The following is a 14,517-nucleotide window of genomic DNA, read 5'->3' as shown; positions in this document are numbered from 1 at the left end:
CTTTTCTCTCATCAAGATAAATTCTTATGGTAGGAAAAAAAAAACAACAAATGTTTGTGTTGTGGGAAAAAAAAGATTGGTCATGTTTTTGGCTGTTCATGTGCTTGGCTGTTCATGTATTACTAAAAAAGCCTATTTTCTAAGACCACAACAACATTAATGAATTTTTTTTACCTTTATCACAACTGTCCCCCGTGTATCCGCTGCCGCATTCGCAATATGGTTTCCCAAGTCCTGAAAGCCTACATTTGCCATGTTTACACCTGATGGATTGGCAGGGGTTAAACAGCATTTCCTCTTCATCACAGAGGACTCCCCCATGTCCCTGCAGGCATTTACAACTGTATGAAAATGCATTGATCGGCAAGCAGGTACCATGCACACATCTACAGGGGAAACAAGCCCAAGAGAATAAAAATAAATTATTCATCAAAGTTCAGGCTAAGCAACATTAACTACAAATACTTTGGACTGTACTCAGAAGTAATTGCTTTTGTTTCTAATGGACTTTCTCAGTGAGATGCAGTGAAGTGGTTTATAATTGGTATGCAGGTTTACACAAAACAAGCTGCAGTACAGAACTCCCTCTCACCAGAAAATAGCCACTGTAGATGTGTTATGGAAAAATTTCACAGGCCACAACCACTGAAAACAACATTTCCTGTCAACCTAAATTTTCAGCATGCTTTTGAGAAGAACATAGCGAAATCAAGCCAAAATAAAAAGAAACTCACCTGAAATTCTGGTTCGTGTATCATTTAAAAGAAACTCCATATTGTCACTCATGAAATATGGGGCTCCCAGCATAAAGACAGGTCAGGCACTTCCTAAGAGAAACTATTCTGACTCAAGCAATGGTAGTTTCAAGCTGAACATTTTCCTCCAAATACATCAGTCTGTCTTGCCAACTGCAAGTAGCAGGGTCCTCTAATGTCTGAGGCAGGTCTGTGCTTCACTGCAGGGCAACAGCACCCACCCAGAATTCATACCAAACCTCACACTAGATGAGGCTGTGCATTATCAAGTCTCACCCAAAGTGATTAAAGCAGCTAATTTCCCAGCTGAGCTTCAAGAAACATTTGTGGCAGGCTCAAATCTTGTTGTTAGGACAAAAAAGATTGTGAGTTAATCTGTATGTGGTAAGTATTGATGTACAGTGGTATGGGAACACACAGCTGGTCTTACTTCTCTTTGAGAGAGAGGTGGTGTTTTCCAAAATGAGGATGCTTAATTACCTATTCCTAGCTGTAAGCTGAACATTAGGGGATTTCATCTTCTGAAACTATCACCAATGACTTGGAATAAAAATACTTCCCTTTCCTCATTTTCCAGCACAGAATCAATAACTTCCTTCCAAAAATAATGTTATCCTCTTTAACTCTTGTTTTCATAGAAAATTCACTGTCTACATACACTGTTTCCAAGGGGGATCACAGTGAAAATTACTTTGTGGGGAGGAATGTAATCCCGACATACAAGTCACCCTTCCTGATGTTTCTGCTCTCTAATGTTTTTCCTCTCTATAGTGTATGACTCTTGACTTACAACCTCCTTAGTGTATTATGACAGCCACCTAAATTAATGAAAAAATAGAGATAAAAAAATATAAAACTCCCATTTGATCTAAAATAAAATAATTTGTTTCAATTTGAATATAGCAAAAATTCATCTAAAATTGCATGTCATCTTAAAAGAAGTATTCTATTAAAAGCAACATTTAATTATTAAATTTTTAAGATAACATAACCACTTCGGGATTAAAACCTGCAAATATAAAACTAATAGGTTAAGCACCTCCAACCTCTCTATTAGTCTGTATTTTGATGCAAGCATGTTCTCTATAAAAATGAAAATTTTTTCCTGTGGTTGAAGTCTGATATTCCAAGACTGTTATTAAGCAATTCAAAATGGAAAGCTTAGACAGTATCACAGGGTAGATAGTTTTTGTTTAGTTTTCATTATGTTCAGCATTTGATCTTTTCACCATTTATAAAACATCCACTTTTAGGACATCTGATCTAAAAAGTTACTCAGGTGGCACTGACATCCTGTCATACTCTATACAGGCTTTAGATATCAAAGCAATCTGTATCAATATCTTTGGTAAAGCTTTGCTTTGACTTAGAAGATGATTAAATTTTAGCTAATGCCAACTCTCATACTTTTGTTTCCACCTGCTCTTTGAAGCTCTAAATTTCATCTTCAGACTGTACTGAAAGGAACATCAAGCTAAGTGCAAATTCTTGGGCACAGTTTCATCTCATCTAATTTTAGGTACCTGTGTCAGGCACTCAAGTTGGATGTATAATTGCCATAAGCTCCAGACACAGTCAGTTATGGGGAGAAATGAGCTCATCTAGAGGATGGTTAGACTACTTGAGGTCTTATTTATTCTTTTGAAATGTACTTATTCCTTTACTGAGTAGAGAACAAACTTTGGTCACTGGATTTTGAATTCAAACACCTAGATGTAGGTAAAGTAAATGTGTTGTGACCCTTTCCATGATGTGCAGGGATCTCTAACAGATCACCTACATTTTTGAAACAGAGATCACAGTGACAATTCTGTTGCTCAGATAAAGCAGAATGTCAAACTGTATTAGATGGATAAAAAGCATCTATTCAATAGACAATTTAGAGATGAATCAAGAAACATGGAAGTAAAATCCCCAGGAAGTAAAGAATAATGAAACCCCCCTCCACACCAAATTAAAAATTTTGGTTTGGCTTTCTCTCTTAAAAGCTCACAGCTGAATATAGCTGTATACAGCTGAAACAAGTGCAAAACTTTAAAGAGCAAACAAAATATTAAGGCTGTGCTCACTTCTGTCTTTGATACCACCTACATCTGATACTGATAACTTTGTTATTTGCTGCAAAAAAGCACTCAGTTTGGGTGTGACTGTGCACAGTTATAAGAACCAATGAAGAACCTAGTATTTCAAGGACAGTTTAAAGAAAATTCTCTGGCTTTTCTAATAGTATAACTTTTGGGTACAGTTTGATGTTATTTTTTAATCCTGAAGTATTGAAATATAAAGTCACATTTGCATTTTTTAACCTGATGTGACTACTTTTCTTTAATGTTAAAGAGGACAGCCTAAGAAAAAGACCAATAAAAAATAAAATGCTATAATGATATCCTTCAAAACTTGACTACTCTTAGCTGTATGAAGATATCAAAACTTAAAGGTACTGAAAGAGTCTATAATCAATATAAAGAAAACTGTGTTGCAAAGCATTGTAACTGCTGTATAAAACTTTAAAGGGCCAGACTGCACACACTATGTAAAAAGTTGATTTAAGTGTCACTTTATATGGGAGTTGAAAATTATCTTATTAGAATCTCTTAGCAAACTTATGCCACTGGTCATTAAAAGTCAAAAATTACATTGGCAAATGCTGCACTGAAAAAGCTGCAGCCAAAAGAGCCAAAACTTGCTTTATTAAAAAAAAAAAAAAAAAAAAAGATGTTTGTCAAGCTGTAATCAGGACAGTGGTAAGGAGAAACAGAATGACATCTCGTTGCCCAAGATCAGTAAATACAGTATAACTTTGAACTTCTGAAGTTTCTGATCTTCTTGTGCTGGGAGTCCATGAACCCAATCTAAATCTGTCTCTACAGTAAATATGAAAGATGAATATGCATAGATATCAATACTATAATATAAACAATTATACCTATCTTTTTCTAGCTCCACACATTTATAAACAAGAACCTCTCTATAGATATATATATAAATATCTAAACTAAAATTTTTTGCTCAAATCAGTAAATAGAATTAAGACAGACTGAAACAGAAGTTCATAAAGATTGAAATCTATTTTCCTTCTAAAACCTGAAGGGGTACTCTGAAAACATATTAGATATGTCCATTGTATAATTTTTCAAAATCATAGTAGAAATTATTATTATTATTACTATTACTACTACAATTTTTATTACCTCATTCTGTACAACTGAAAATAAGCAAATAGAGTTTTTTTCCATTTGCAACTTCTTCAAAATTATTTTTGTGCCAAGGGTCATACCCAGAGTTGCATGAGTGCATCTCATTACAAAAGAAGCCCACACAGAAATATGTAAGAGCACCTCCCAGGCTTTAGGCAGAACTTCAGGGACAATTGTGAATCTGCTCCTCTAAATTGGGGAGTTTCCCTCATTAGGATTATGGAGAGAATATATACTATAACCTGGAGGCTGTTTTCACTTTTACATGCCCAGGTTATCTTGCTTCTTGCAAGTGTGAATTTTATGACAAGAAACACACATAACAGGAGACTTATATGCACATTATAGTACTGCTTTTTCTTGAGGAAGGACATACTTATTTCCAAGACACGGGTCGTTAGTTTGTTGATCACAGAGCGGTCCGGTCCATCCTCCTTCGCACTCACAGGAGAAGCCTGACTGGCTGGTGGCGTGGCATGTGCCATGCACACAAACTTTCTTATGACAAGGCTCACAACCTGGCAGAATTCCCACTTGCAGTGGCACATTTCTGAAGTCCTGGAGCTCACTGTTGATGTACAGATTACGGATGCAACCATGGAAGCTAGTGCCGTTCTGCCCTGGTGACTGGCGTAAAGCGGCTACATTATTTTTCACGGGCATACCTAGGAAATTAATAATAGAAAATAATCAGTGTAATAAATTTTCTATATAATTTTCTCTATTTTTAAAACACTTTTAAAGGAATGCTTATTTTTAATTAATTATTCTCAGCTATTCAGACTATAGCTGAATGAATGAAGAATAATCTGGTTTTCAAGCATGCATGTAAACCAGCTCCAAACCTGTAAGTCTTTAAGTCATTCTTAAGAGATGAATATAAGACTTCATCAGAAAGGAAGCTCAGAGCTGTGAAAAGGTCAGTTTTGGAATTTAGTAGGACCAGCTCATTAAAATGGAGCTAGCATACACATTTCAAATGTGAAATATTGCTATGGAAAATTTCTTGGAAAGGACAGTTTAACAGGTTGAGGTTAGAAAACCAAAATACTTTTGTTTAGCATGTCTCAAATACATATCAATAAAATAAAACTATAACCCATTCACAGTTTGCCATTACAGTGTAACAGTCAGTAATAACAATAATTCAACATGAAACTACTTGTGTGTATACACTTTTAGATAACGCAGATGTCCCCAGTGTTGACCATTTTCAAAGTAATTCCTGTTACAGTCTATAGTTACATATGTAATTAGAGCAGTAGGTGTATGTGATGCACTTATACTAATAATTTGAGAATAACTCAGAAGGAATATTACTATCAAACTTTTTCTTGTAAACATGAAGTCTCTTCTACTCCTACCCCTTGCTTTTTGTTTTCTTTTAACTGATTGCCAACACATTGGCTTATAGTAGATAGTCCTTAAGATACTGCTTTCTAATAATGAATATACAAATGCCAGAAAAAGTCATGAGACTCACAAATAAAGGAAATCAAAGTGCACTGAGCATTAAAAAGGATCTGTTTACCTGAAAGTTAATATTATTAGCTGCATAGGTTTATTCCTAGACAAAATCAACAATTTTCATTATGGTACTTAGATAATGACAAGAAAGCAGGAATGTTATGCATAGTTGCTCCTTAACCATGTAAACTGATACTTCTAATAATTTTCTATATTACTCTGAACAGTTAAGAGTGATGTAGAAATACTGTGCAAATATAAGCAGACATGCCTTTCATTTAGAGGTGATTTCATTTGTGCTAGGCTTCAGTGATTACAGAAATGAACAATATTGTATCCATACTGTTCAAGAGCCTAATCTTTGATCTAATCAGTTAAGTAAATGTATTGGGTTTGTGTGGCCAGGCTTTGGGTAGTGAGGGGGGTGCTACAGGGGTGGTTTCTCTGAGAAGCTGCCAGAAGTGTCCAAGAGAGCCAATGCCAGCTGGCTCCAGGATGGATCTGCCAAGTCTGCCTAGGCTGAGCCAGTCAGTGATGGTAGCAAGAGCTATGTGATAACATATCTATAAAGGGAAAAAAAACAACAAAAGAGGAATTGTGCAGATGTGACCAGAGAGGAGTGAAGAATGTATAAGGAATGGCTTTGTAGACAATGAGGTCAGGGAAGGCACTGGAGCTGAGATTCCCATGCAGCCATGGTGAGGCAGCTGTGCCCCTGCAGCCCATGGATGCTCACAGGGGAGCAGAGATCCACCTGCACCAATGGAGGGCCCATGCAGGAGCAGGTGGATGCTTGAGAACACTGTGACCCCATGGGAAACCTGTGCTGGAGCAGGCTCCTGGCAGGACCTGTGGAGAGAGAAAGGTGGAACCTGTGGAGAGAGGAGCCCCCACTGGAGCAGGTTTTCCTTGGACTTGTGACCTTGTGGGGGACCCGTGCTGGAGCAGCCTGTTCCTGAAGAACTGCATCCCATGGGAAAAAAGGGACCCATGCAGGAGCAGTGGAGGACAGTCTCCCATGGGAGGAATTCCACACTGGAAGAGGGGAAGGACTCCTTTCTCTAAGGAGGCAGCAGTGACAGAAACAACATGATGAACTGATCTTAACCCATATTCCTCACCTACCTGCATTGCTTGCAGAAAGGAGAGAGAGAATCAGAGGAAAAGAAGTTAAGCCTGAGGAAGAGGGAAGGGTAGAGGGAAGGTGTCTTTAAGAAATGTTTTAACTCTCCTTATCCTAGTGTGACTGGGACTGGTAATATATTAAATTAATTTCTTGAAGTTGAGTTAGTTTTGCCACATCAGTAATCAGTGAGGGATCTCTCCCTGTCTGCATTTCAACTTATGAGCATTCATTGTATTTTCTCTCCCCTGCCCAGTTGAGGACGGGGGTGATAGAGTGTTAGAGTGGCTCTGGTGGGCTCCTGGCACCCAGTCAGAGTCAAACTGTAAAATAGGCTTTGAACTGTTATATTAAAGGACTCAGACTGCAAACAACCACGAATTTCCATTTCCTCACATCTACTTGCCAGGGACAGGGCAGAGCCATCAAGGTCCCTCCATCCTGTTGTCTCCCTTGAAAGCCACACTCAGCTGATGTCATAGAAAATGCTTGAAATACCTCAGCAGAATAGATGTACTGAACTTGCTCTTTGTAAAAATAAAAGGTGAATAAAACTAAGCACACCAATGCAATGCTAAACTCCATGTTATACTTGAAAGTGTCAGGAAACTTAGATGTGATTTCTGGAAACCATATTAGCATGTATGTATGATACCAGACAATAGGTATTATATCACACATGATTCAGATTTTTTTTGTCTGTATTCTCTAATAAGGGAGACATTTGAAAACACAATGCAAACATATGCACAAGCTTTCAGCCTATAAACTTGTTTCTTTTAGCAAGATACCAAATATCTGAAGACCAAGGTGTGTGTGTGTGTGTAAAACCTGCTTCTATTCTTTAGCAATAATTCTTAGACAATTTTTATATAAAGATTCTTTACAGTAGGAGAAGAACTGACATACAAACAATACAGACAAATATTTCAGATCTGTTTTTGGCAAGGTGAGAGAGCAGTTTCCACCCCCTTTTAAGTTTTGGACACTGAACCTGACTACAGCTGAATTACTGTACAAGGAGGCTCTCTTAAATAACAACCACACAGTAAAACTGTCGAAACAAGTATCTAATTCTAGAAGCTGCCACAATAGAGCAGGCACAAATGAGAAGTAGCTGAAACTCTACCTGTCTCAGAAATAGGGACATCCATGAAAAAAAGTGCCACTCTCAACTAGTAAAATATGCTCTAATTTCTGAGAGAAGATGTGAAGTATCATTGATGTCTGTGACTCCTTTGAAGAATTTTTGAGAAGAAACAGATTGTCCCTTAAGAATTCTTACAAAAGCCATGCACTTTCAGTATGATTTACTGAAATTTGTTACAGAAAGACTGAAAAAATAACAAGCACGTGTATTCTGACCACACAAAAAAACTTGGAAAAGGCAAAAACACTCCAAAAGGTATAAATCTATTAGCTCACTTTTGGTAAAAATAATGTTAAATTACTCCTTTCAAATCAAGCTAAATATTGACCAAGAGTGACAATAAAAAAAAAAATAAAAAAGAAGAAGGGGGAAGGCAGGGAGAGAGGGAATGAGAGAGAATAAGAGCACACACTGTACAAGTGCTTGCTGTCAAGTCTGAATTTCAGCCTGCCAACTGAGGTGATGCTTATCAGAAATGCCATTTTAGCAGGAAAGTGGTAAGAGTAAGTGTAAGCTACATGATGATTTAGGTGTCAAACTAAGACTTTGGCAAAGATAAATTCTCACTAGGTTTTTATGCAGTATTTTTAAGTTCTTAACTGATGAAAATGTTTAATCAAATTCTCTAAAAAATCTAGCTATAGTTGGATAAGAAAAAAATTATTTAATCTCAAAAAGATGGGTAATAGAAAGATAAAAGTGTGAAAACTACCCATCTTGAGAATTAAGAAAATCATAAATAGATAAATTATATAAAGAAGAGGAAAGATTAAGAGCTGAACATTAACCCACTGGGTTTTTTTCCTTTATTTTGTTACAATGTGCTTCTACGATTGGTTTTCATTATTTTTTGGATCAACATTTTCTATGACAGCAGAAATAATTGTCTGTTTGGAGCCTGAATGCGAAGAATTATAATAGAATAAACATGGGACCTCTCCAAGGAACATGCACTAGAATGCAAAAGGCTGCTGCTCCTAGATATCAAACCACTAAGGGAAAAGATTCTTTCAAAAAGTTGTTCTTGTGATACTTGAAGATGACGATGTAGGTTAGTATGATTCTCCTAATGGAGGCACAGATCTGCAGGGTGAAGAAGCAAGGAACAGAACCATATATCACAAACAACATGGCAGTGGTAAGAATGTGCCCAGAAGAAATGTTTACAGTTGGCAGTCTGGCCTCATTTCATCAAAAGGTGCTTATAACAGACAGAAGAATTATTCTGCACTGTTCAGCTTTCAAGTAGCACAATTGGCCTCAGCAATCATGAAACAAACCAATGTGGAAATACAAGTAAGCAAGCACACAGTGCCTTATCAGAGTCTAGGACCCCTTCCTCCAAATGCGGCATAGGACACCATGCAAACAGCAGCGATACACAGGAAAGAATGCAATGTGCAAATCCTTGTTTGAAGGCATCAGTGCATCATTCAAATGTACTACTGATGGCATAGCTTTTTGCAAGGAGGCAAGATGCTGAAGTCTAAAAAGTTATTCTCAAACATAAAAGAATTAGGCAAAACGAAAAAGAATATACTAATTTTTTTAACAGAAATAACAGATCAGAAGGAAACTCCTTACGTGCCTCTTGTAAGAGTATAAGGTTAAACTAAGTAGAACATGAAAATATCTAGCATTTAAAAAGTATTTTAAATCCATGCTGAATCTCTGACCACTAAGAACTTAGACTTGCTACTAAGTAAGGAGGCACTAAATGTTGGCTGAATTTTCTGACTTTTACCTAGATTGCACAGGCCCATCAGAAATCCAACAGGCACTTCTACTTAAAACAATGTTTGAATTCATAGTTCTACAGAGTAAATGGCATCAAATGATCAAAATTTTTCAAATACTTTAGCTGCTCTAAAACTTTCTTGAGAAAGTTCTCAAGTTAAACAAACAATTAAACAAACAATTCTTTTTTTTCTCAAAACAAACAAAACCCAAGCCCTGACACTTACGGTGAGTCAACTGTCTGGGCACATTCTTACCTAGTGTCCTAACTCCTACCAGCCCTAAGCAGTAAGATCTCCAGACATAAATTATACTTCATGGCTTTATGCACTGCTGTCATTTCCTGCAGATAGCAGTACAGGGAAACAGGAATGTAAAATGAGCAAAACAGAAAGCTACCATTCTACACTTTCTGGAGAGGAATTACTAAATCTTTGTGTAGCCAAACAATGTTAAGCACACTTTTCAGTATAATACAAGGCTAGATAACAGCATAAAATTACAAATTTTTAGTCATAAAAAAATAAACATAATTATAAAAAAGCAACTAGTGTAGTTTGAGGACATATTATTTATTAAAATTTAAGTGATTGACAACGACTGCCAATGTTTCATTTTAAGGGGTTATGTCAATGAATGAGTCTCTTTAAGAAACACAAAAATGTATTTTTTAAAGCATGTTAGCAGAGTAAATTATCTATAATACCTCTAGTAAGAAGCAGTAAGATCCTCTTACCTCCTACATACAGCGGAGAATCAAAATTCAGAGTGGATTGCTTGGACAAATTGGTAATTATCTTGGGGCTTCCTCCATCAATAGATAAAGATAGAATCTGATCCATAGCTAACAGCTCCACAATGTGGAAATTGCCATCATTAATTGTTTCCACACTGCAAAATAAACATTAATAATAAACAGTTGATGGTCAGGTTAGAACAGTTTTTTACCTTTTCCCCCTTTATAGTCAACACAGTTTCAGAACATAACTTCTCTAGCAGTGCATTCTGAAAATTACATTTTAAGCAAAGACATGCACATATGCTTAAAAGCCGATACAATACAACATCCCTTCTTCTGCAGTGATGATGACACAGCTGGAATACCTTTTCTATGAAGACAGGCTGAGGGAGTTGGGGTTGCTCAGCCTGGAGAAGAGAACGCTCTGGGGAGACTTTACAGCACCTTTTCAAGGCTTATAAGAAAGATGGAGAGAGACTTTTTGCCAGGGCCTGTACTAACAGGACACAGCCTGACTGTTTTAAACTGAGAGAGGGCAGATATAGATCAGATAGAATCTATTAAGTTAAAGAAGTGACATAACGTACAAGATCATTAGTGTGAGGGTGGGTTAATAGGAAACAGGACAGGTTGCCTGAGAATTTGTGGACCTGTTATTGGAAATGCTCAGGATCAGGTTGGATGGGGCACTGCACAGCTTAATCTAGTGGAAGCTGTCCCTGCCCATAACAAAGAAGGAACTAGGTGATTGTTTAAGGTCCCTTCAAACCTAAACAATTATGTGATTCTGATGTTAGTCAAAATCGTATTTGCACACAAGTATGTGTATCCTACACTTTGCAGAGTATTGGGTTTATATATCTTGCAAGTATGAAGGCCTGATTCTACTCCATTGACTCAAATCTACCATTAAATATCTACAATTTCATGGAATATGGAACTGCATCTAACTTTAGGCCTGCCAGATAAAAAAATATCATTGGTCCAGACAGCTCCACCGACACTTGAAAGAAAGTTACTTGTTACCTTTATGGTTATTTAAGTGGGTTCAGCTTCTGGCTAGTACAGTGAATGTGAATATTGTATTTAATTTTTATTTTCTCCTCTACATATATTATTTCCTTCTGCTTACTAATGAGGTATTAACTCACTAGTAGGAAAATGCCTGAATGTCCTCAAGGTGAAAATACTTGTTTCAAGCATGGTGCTTTCCCTGCATAAGGACAAGCCTACTTATGCTACTAGGCACAAGAAATGGCTTAGGTGCTTATCAGCCCAAATATCTATGTATCAAGTGCTTAAGTGCAGGAACTACACTGCACCTAACACAGTTAAGTACATCAGAGAAGGAAGAATATCATTACTCATTTCTGGGATTGAATATATCATTGTACTTGCATAACTTGTAGTCCATTTTCCACTTGAGAAATAGAGCTGAATATATGCATAGAAGGTGTGAGCTAGTCCAGAGACCAGCATTAAAAGCATTCTCATGAAAGCCTTTATTTGTTTCAGGGCACCATCAGATAAGTGAGCTTAATCCTTTGAAAAACGTTATTTAAATGGACCAATTGTATGATAGCCCGAAATGGACAGTCACACAGTCAATTAGCTCTTCTCATTGAGAAAGCAGGATAACTGAAAGGGATTAAGTTCCTAAATCTCAAGGCAAAAATCAAGCAATTACCTTAAAACATTCTTAGTGATGTTTTAATTAACCTAACTGCTTTTGTCATGGAACAGATCAGCAGCACACTTGGTCGTTCACAGCTGTGACACATTAAATAGCTTCTTAGCCATTTATTACCAGCTCTGTGAACAGCCTCTGCTCACAGTGGATCAAAGATCTGCATGGTAGCCTGCATGCTTTACATAAACCCAGCTCTGTTTGAGAGTGCAAACACATAACAGAGCAGACACTGGCACAATAAACACTTTATGGGAACTGCCAGGAGGGGGACTGCCATGGGGGGAAAGGAAATGGTCAGGATTTATCATTCCTAAAGTGAAAGATTTATTCAAGGTATCAAGAGGTTTGTTTGCTCTGATCAAGCAATATGAAGGATGCTATGACTAAATTACTTAACACATTTCAATGAATCCAGGCAAAAAAATGTGCTAAAAAATCAAAGTGCATATGATTTCTTGACTTCAGGAAGCAAGAAACCCTAATGTAATGTTGTAATGTTCTTTTTTTAAGGAAACTTATTTTACAACTTCTAAACCTTTCACTCAATATTATTTAAAATAATAAAAGCAACAGAGAAAATGCATTTTTAAAGCAAGGGGTCATTCCAGGGATATACAAACCATAATGTGTAAAGGGAATGTGTCTCTGATAAGAGCGATTATTAAAAGCCTCTGGTTTAAACTGTTTCACTGGTAAAAATTTACTGCAGAAAGAGAAGCCCTCTTAGGTAAGGGTGGTTTAAATTGACGGGGAAATAAACTCAAGGCATATCTGCAATATTTCCTGCCAATGCACTTACATTACTTTTAGCCTTTTTCCTATTGGAGATATGAGAGCAGAATGCATAGATCGTAATGAAAAGCTGTAAGAAGAACTGATTTAAGGCTTCTGGTACTCAGTACAAGAATAATGATCTGAGAAGAAATAGTCCCACATTTCCAATAAATACATGATGAAAACTAATTTACAGAATGAAAAGATGTTTTTTTCTTTTGTATAAAATATAGTTAATATTTAAAAATGGATGCCCAGAGAGAACAAAACGTGAGAAAATTTTTCCAAATAACCATCTCCAGTGAATGAATATTATTTATTGGTCTTGGCAGTGCCATCATTTAATTTCTCAGATTGAATGATGAGTGCATTTGGGATGATGGCTCTTCCTACAGTCAGTTCCTATGAACTGGGAGGATCGGAGTGAAAAAAAGGGAGGGACTGAAGGAAGGACTGGAAACATTCCAGGAGACAGCTTTAATAGGTAACAAAAGTACAGAAAGACAACATGGATAAAAATAAGGTAAAGACCTTAAAAAGGGCGAGAGATATCACAAAGATTCTGGGAGGGTAAAATGGTAAGAACTGGAAATAATGATGGGATTTGAGTAAAATGTGTAAAAGATTCTGTGCTACAACAAACTGTTTTCTAGAACCTGAATTAGAAATTAAACAGTACACAATCTGTAGAAGTATCACTAGATGCACGTATATACCCATACACAAATGTGGAAATGTATATATGGCTTCCAAAATAGAGTGATGAAATCACAGCCTCATTTAGGTTGGAAAAGACCTCTACTATCATCAAGTCCAACAACTAAACCAGCACTGCCAAGTCCACCACCAAACAATGTCCCTAAGTGTCACATCTACACTTTTTTTACATAGCTCCATGAACAGTGACTACACCACTTCCCTGGGCAGTCTGTTCCAATGCTTGACAACCATGCACATGATGAAATTCTTCCTGATATCCAATCTGAGCCTCTCCTGGTGCAGCTTGAGGCCTTTTCCTCTTTTCCTATTGCTTGTTACTTGTGAGAAGAGTCTGACCCTCATCTGGCTACAGTCTTTTTTCAGACGATTGTAGAAAGAGATAAGGCATGCCCTCAGCCTTTCCTCTACAGCAGAAGACTTGACTACAGTTGGACTATTACATGATAGTTCTCAAATATCTCAGAAACTCACCATCTGTTCATTAGAAATGAAATGGAGGTTCATAACAATAACACTAACAGAAACAAAACCAGTGACACTAGAAGTGTGTATGTGCTTCACTCAACAACAGTGTCAGCCTGTAACATGTCACTCCATTTCCCATCCCTTCACTACACCTGCATTCCTCACTTGTCACATAATTCAACAGAGAGGATCAACCATGTAGGAGAGCTGCTGCTTATTATTTTGTAACAGTAACCTAATTGTGACTGTTTGTTACATGGTCACTTTGTTATTAATTCCTTCCATGTTTATGTTTGGGTTTTTTTTCCTGGGTGAGTACTGTTTTACAATCTTTCTCTAGATAACTAATGGACAAATGTGAATTACCAGTATTTATTATATTTCAGTAGTACCAGAGAAAGGATTAAATTTGTGACTAGCAAGTATATGTTTTGAAAGGGAAGAAGTATTCTAGATAAAGAAATGGGAGCCAAAATAACTTGGAACTACATATGACCCTCATTCCTATTGCTTCTTATTATCAGACAGATGTATCTATTGAAATAAAAAATCAACAAAAATAATTAAACTTCTGAAAAAAGGAGCACTAGCCCAGATAGAAAAGAAAAATAATATTTTGAATAGGAGTATAATCATTTATAAAAATAATTTGTTTTCACTGAAATGTCCCTAATAAAATGAAGAACTGTTACAAACACTA

At 36.7% G+C, this 14,517-nt stretch overlaps 1 protein-coding gene across 13 annotated transcripts in view; it reads right to left on the bottom strand.

Moving 5' to 3' along the window:
• SLIT2 (slit guidance ligand 2) overlaps positions 1-14,517 on the bottom strand; it is a 260,073-nt gene that overhangs the window by 2,773 nt on the left and 242,783 nt on the right. For 9 of the 13 annotated variants that reach the window (XM_086888866.1, XM_086888871.1, XM_086888864.1 and 6 more), the window contains 3 exons: positions 10,166-10,320; positions 4,329-4,617; positions 175-386 (listed from right to left, as the gene is read on the bottom strand). In XM_086888866.1, the coding sequence (XP_086744992.1) occupies positions 175-386; positions 4,329-4,617; positions 10,166-10,320 (656 nt within the window). The remainder of the gene's footprint in view (positions 1-174; positions 387-4,328; positions 4,618-10,165; positions 10,321-14,517) is intronic. The other 4 variants (XM_086888868.1, XM_086888867.1, XM_086888870.1 and 1 more) reach the window with 1 other exon arrangement.

The sequence above is a fragment of the Cyanistes caeruleus genome, chromosome 5 (genome assembly GCF_971803275.1).
Source record: "Cyanistes caeruleus chromosome 5, bCyaCae1.hap1.1, whole genome shotgun sequence".
In the NCBI taxonomy this organism is placed as follows: domain Eukaryota; kingdom Metazoa; phylum Chordata; class Aves; order Passeriformes; family Paridae; genus Cyanistes; species Cyanistes caeruleus.
Note: the sequence above shows the minus strand (reverse complement) of the source record. Positions and strands in the feature narration are given on the sequence as shown.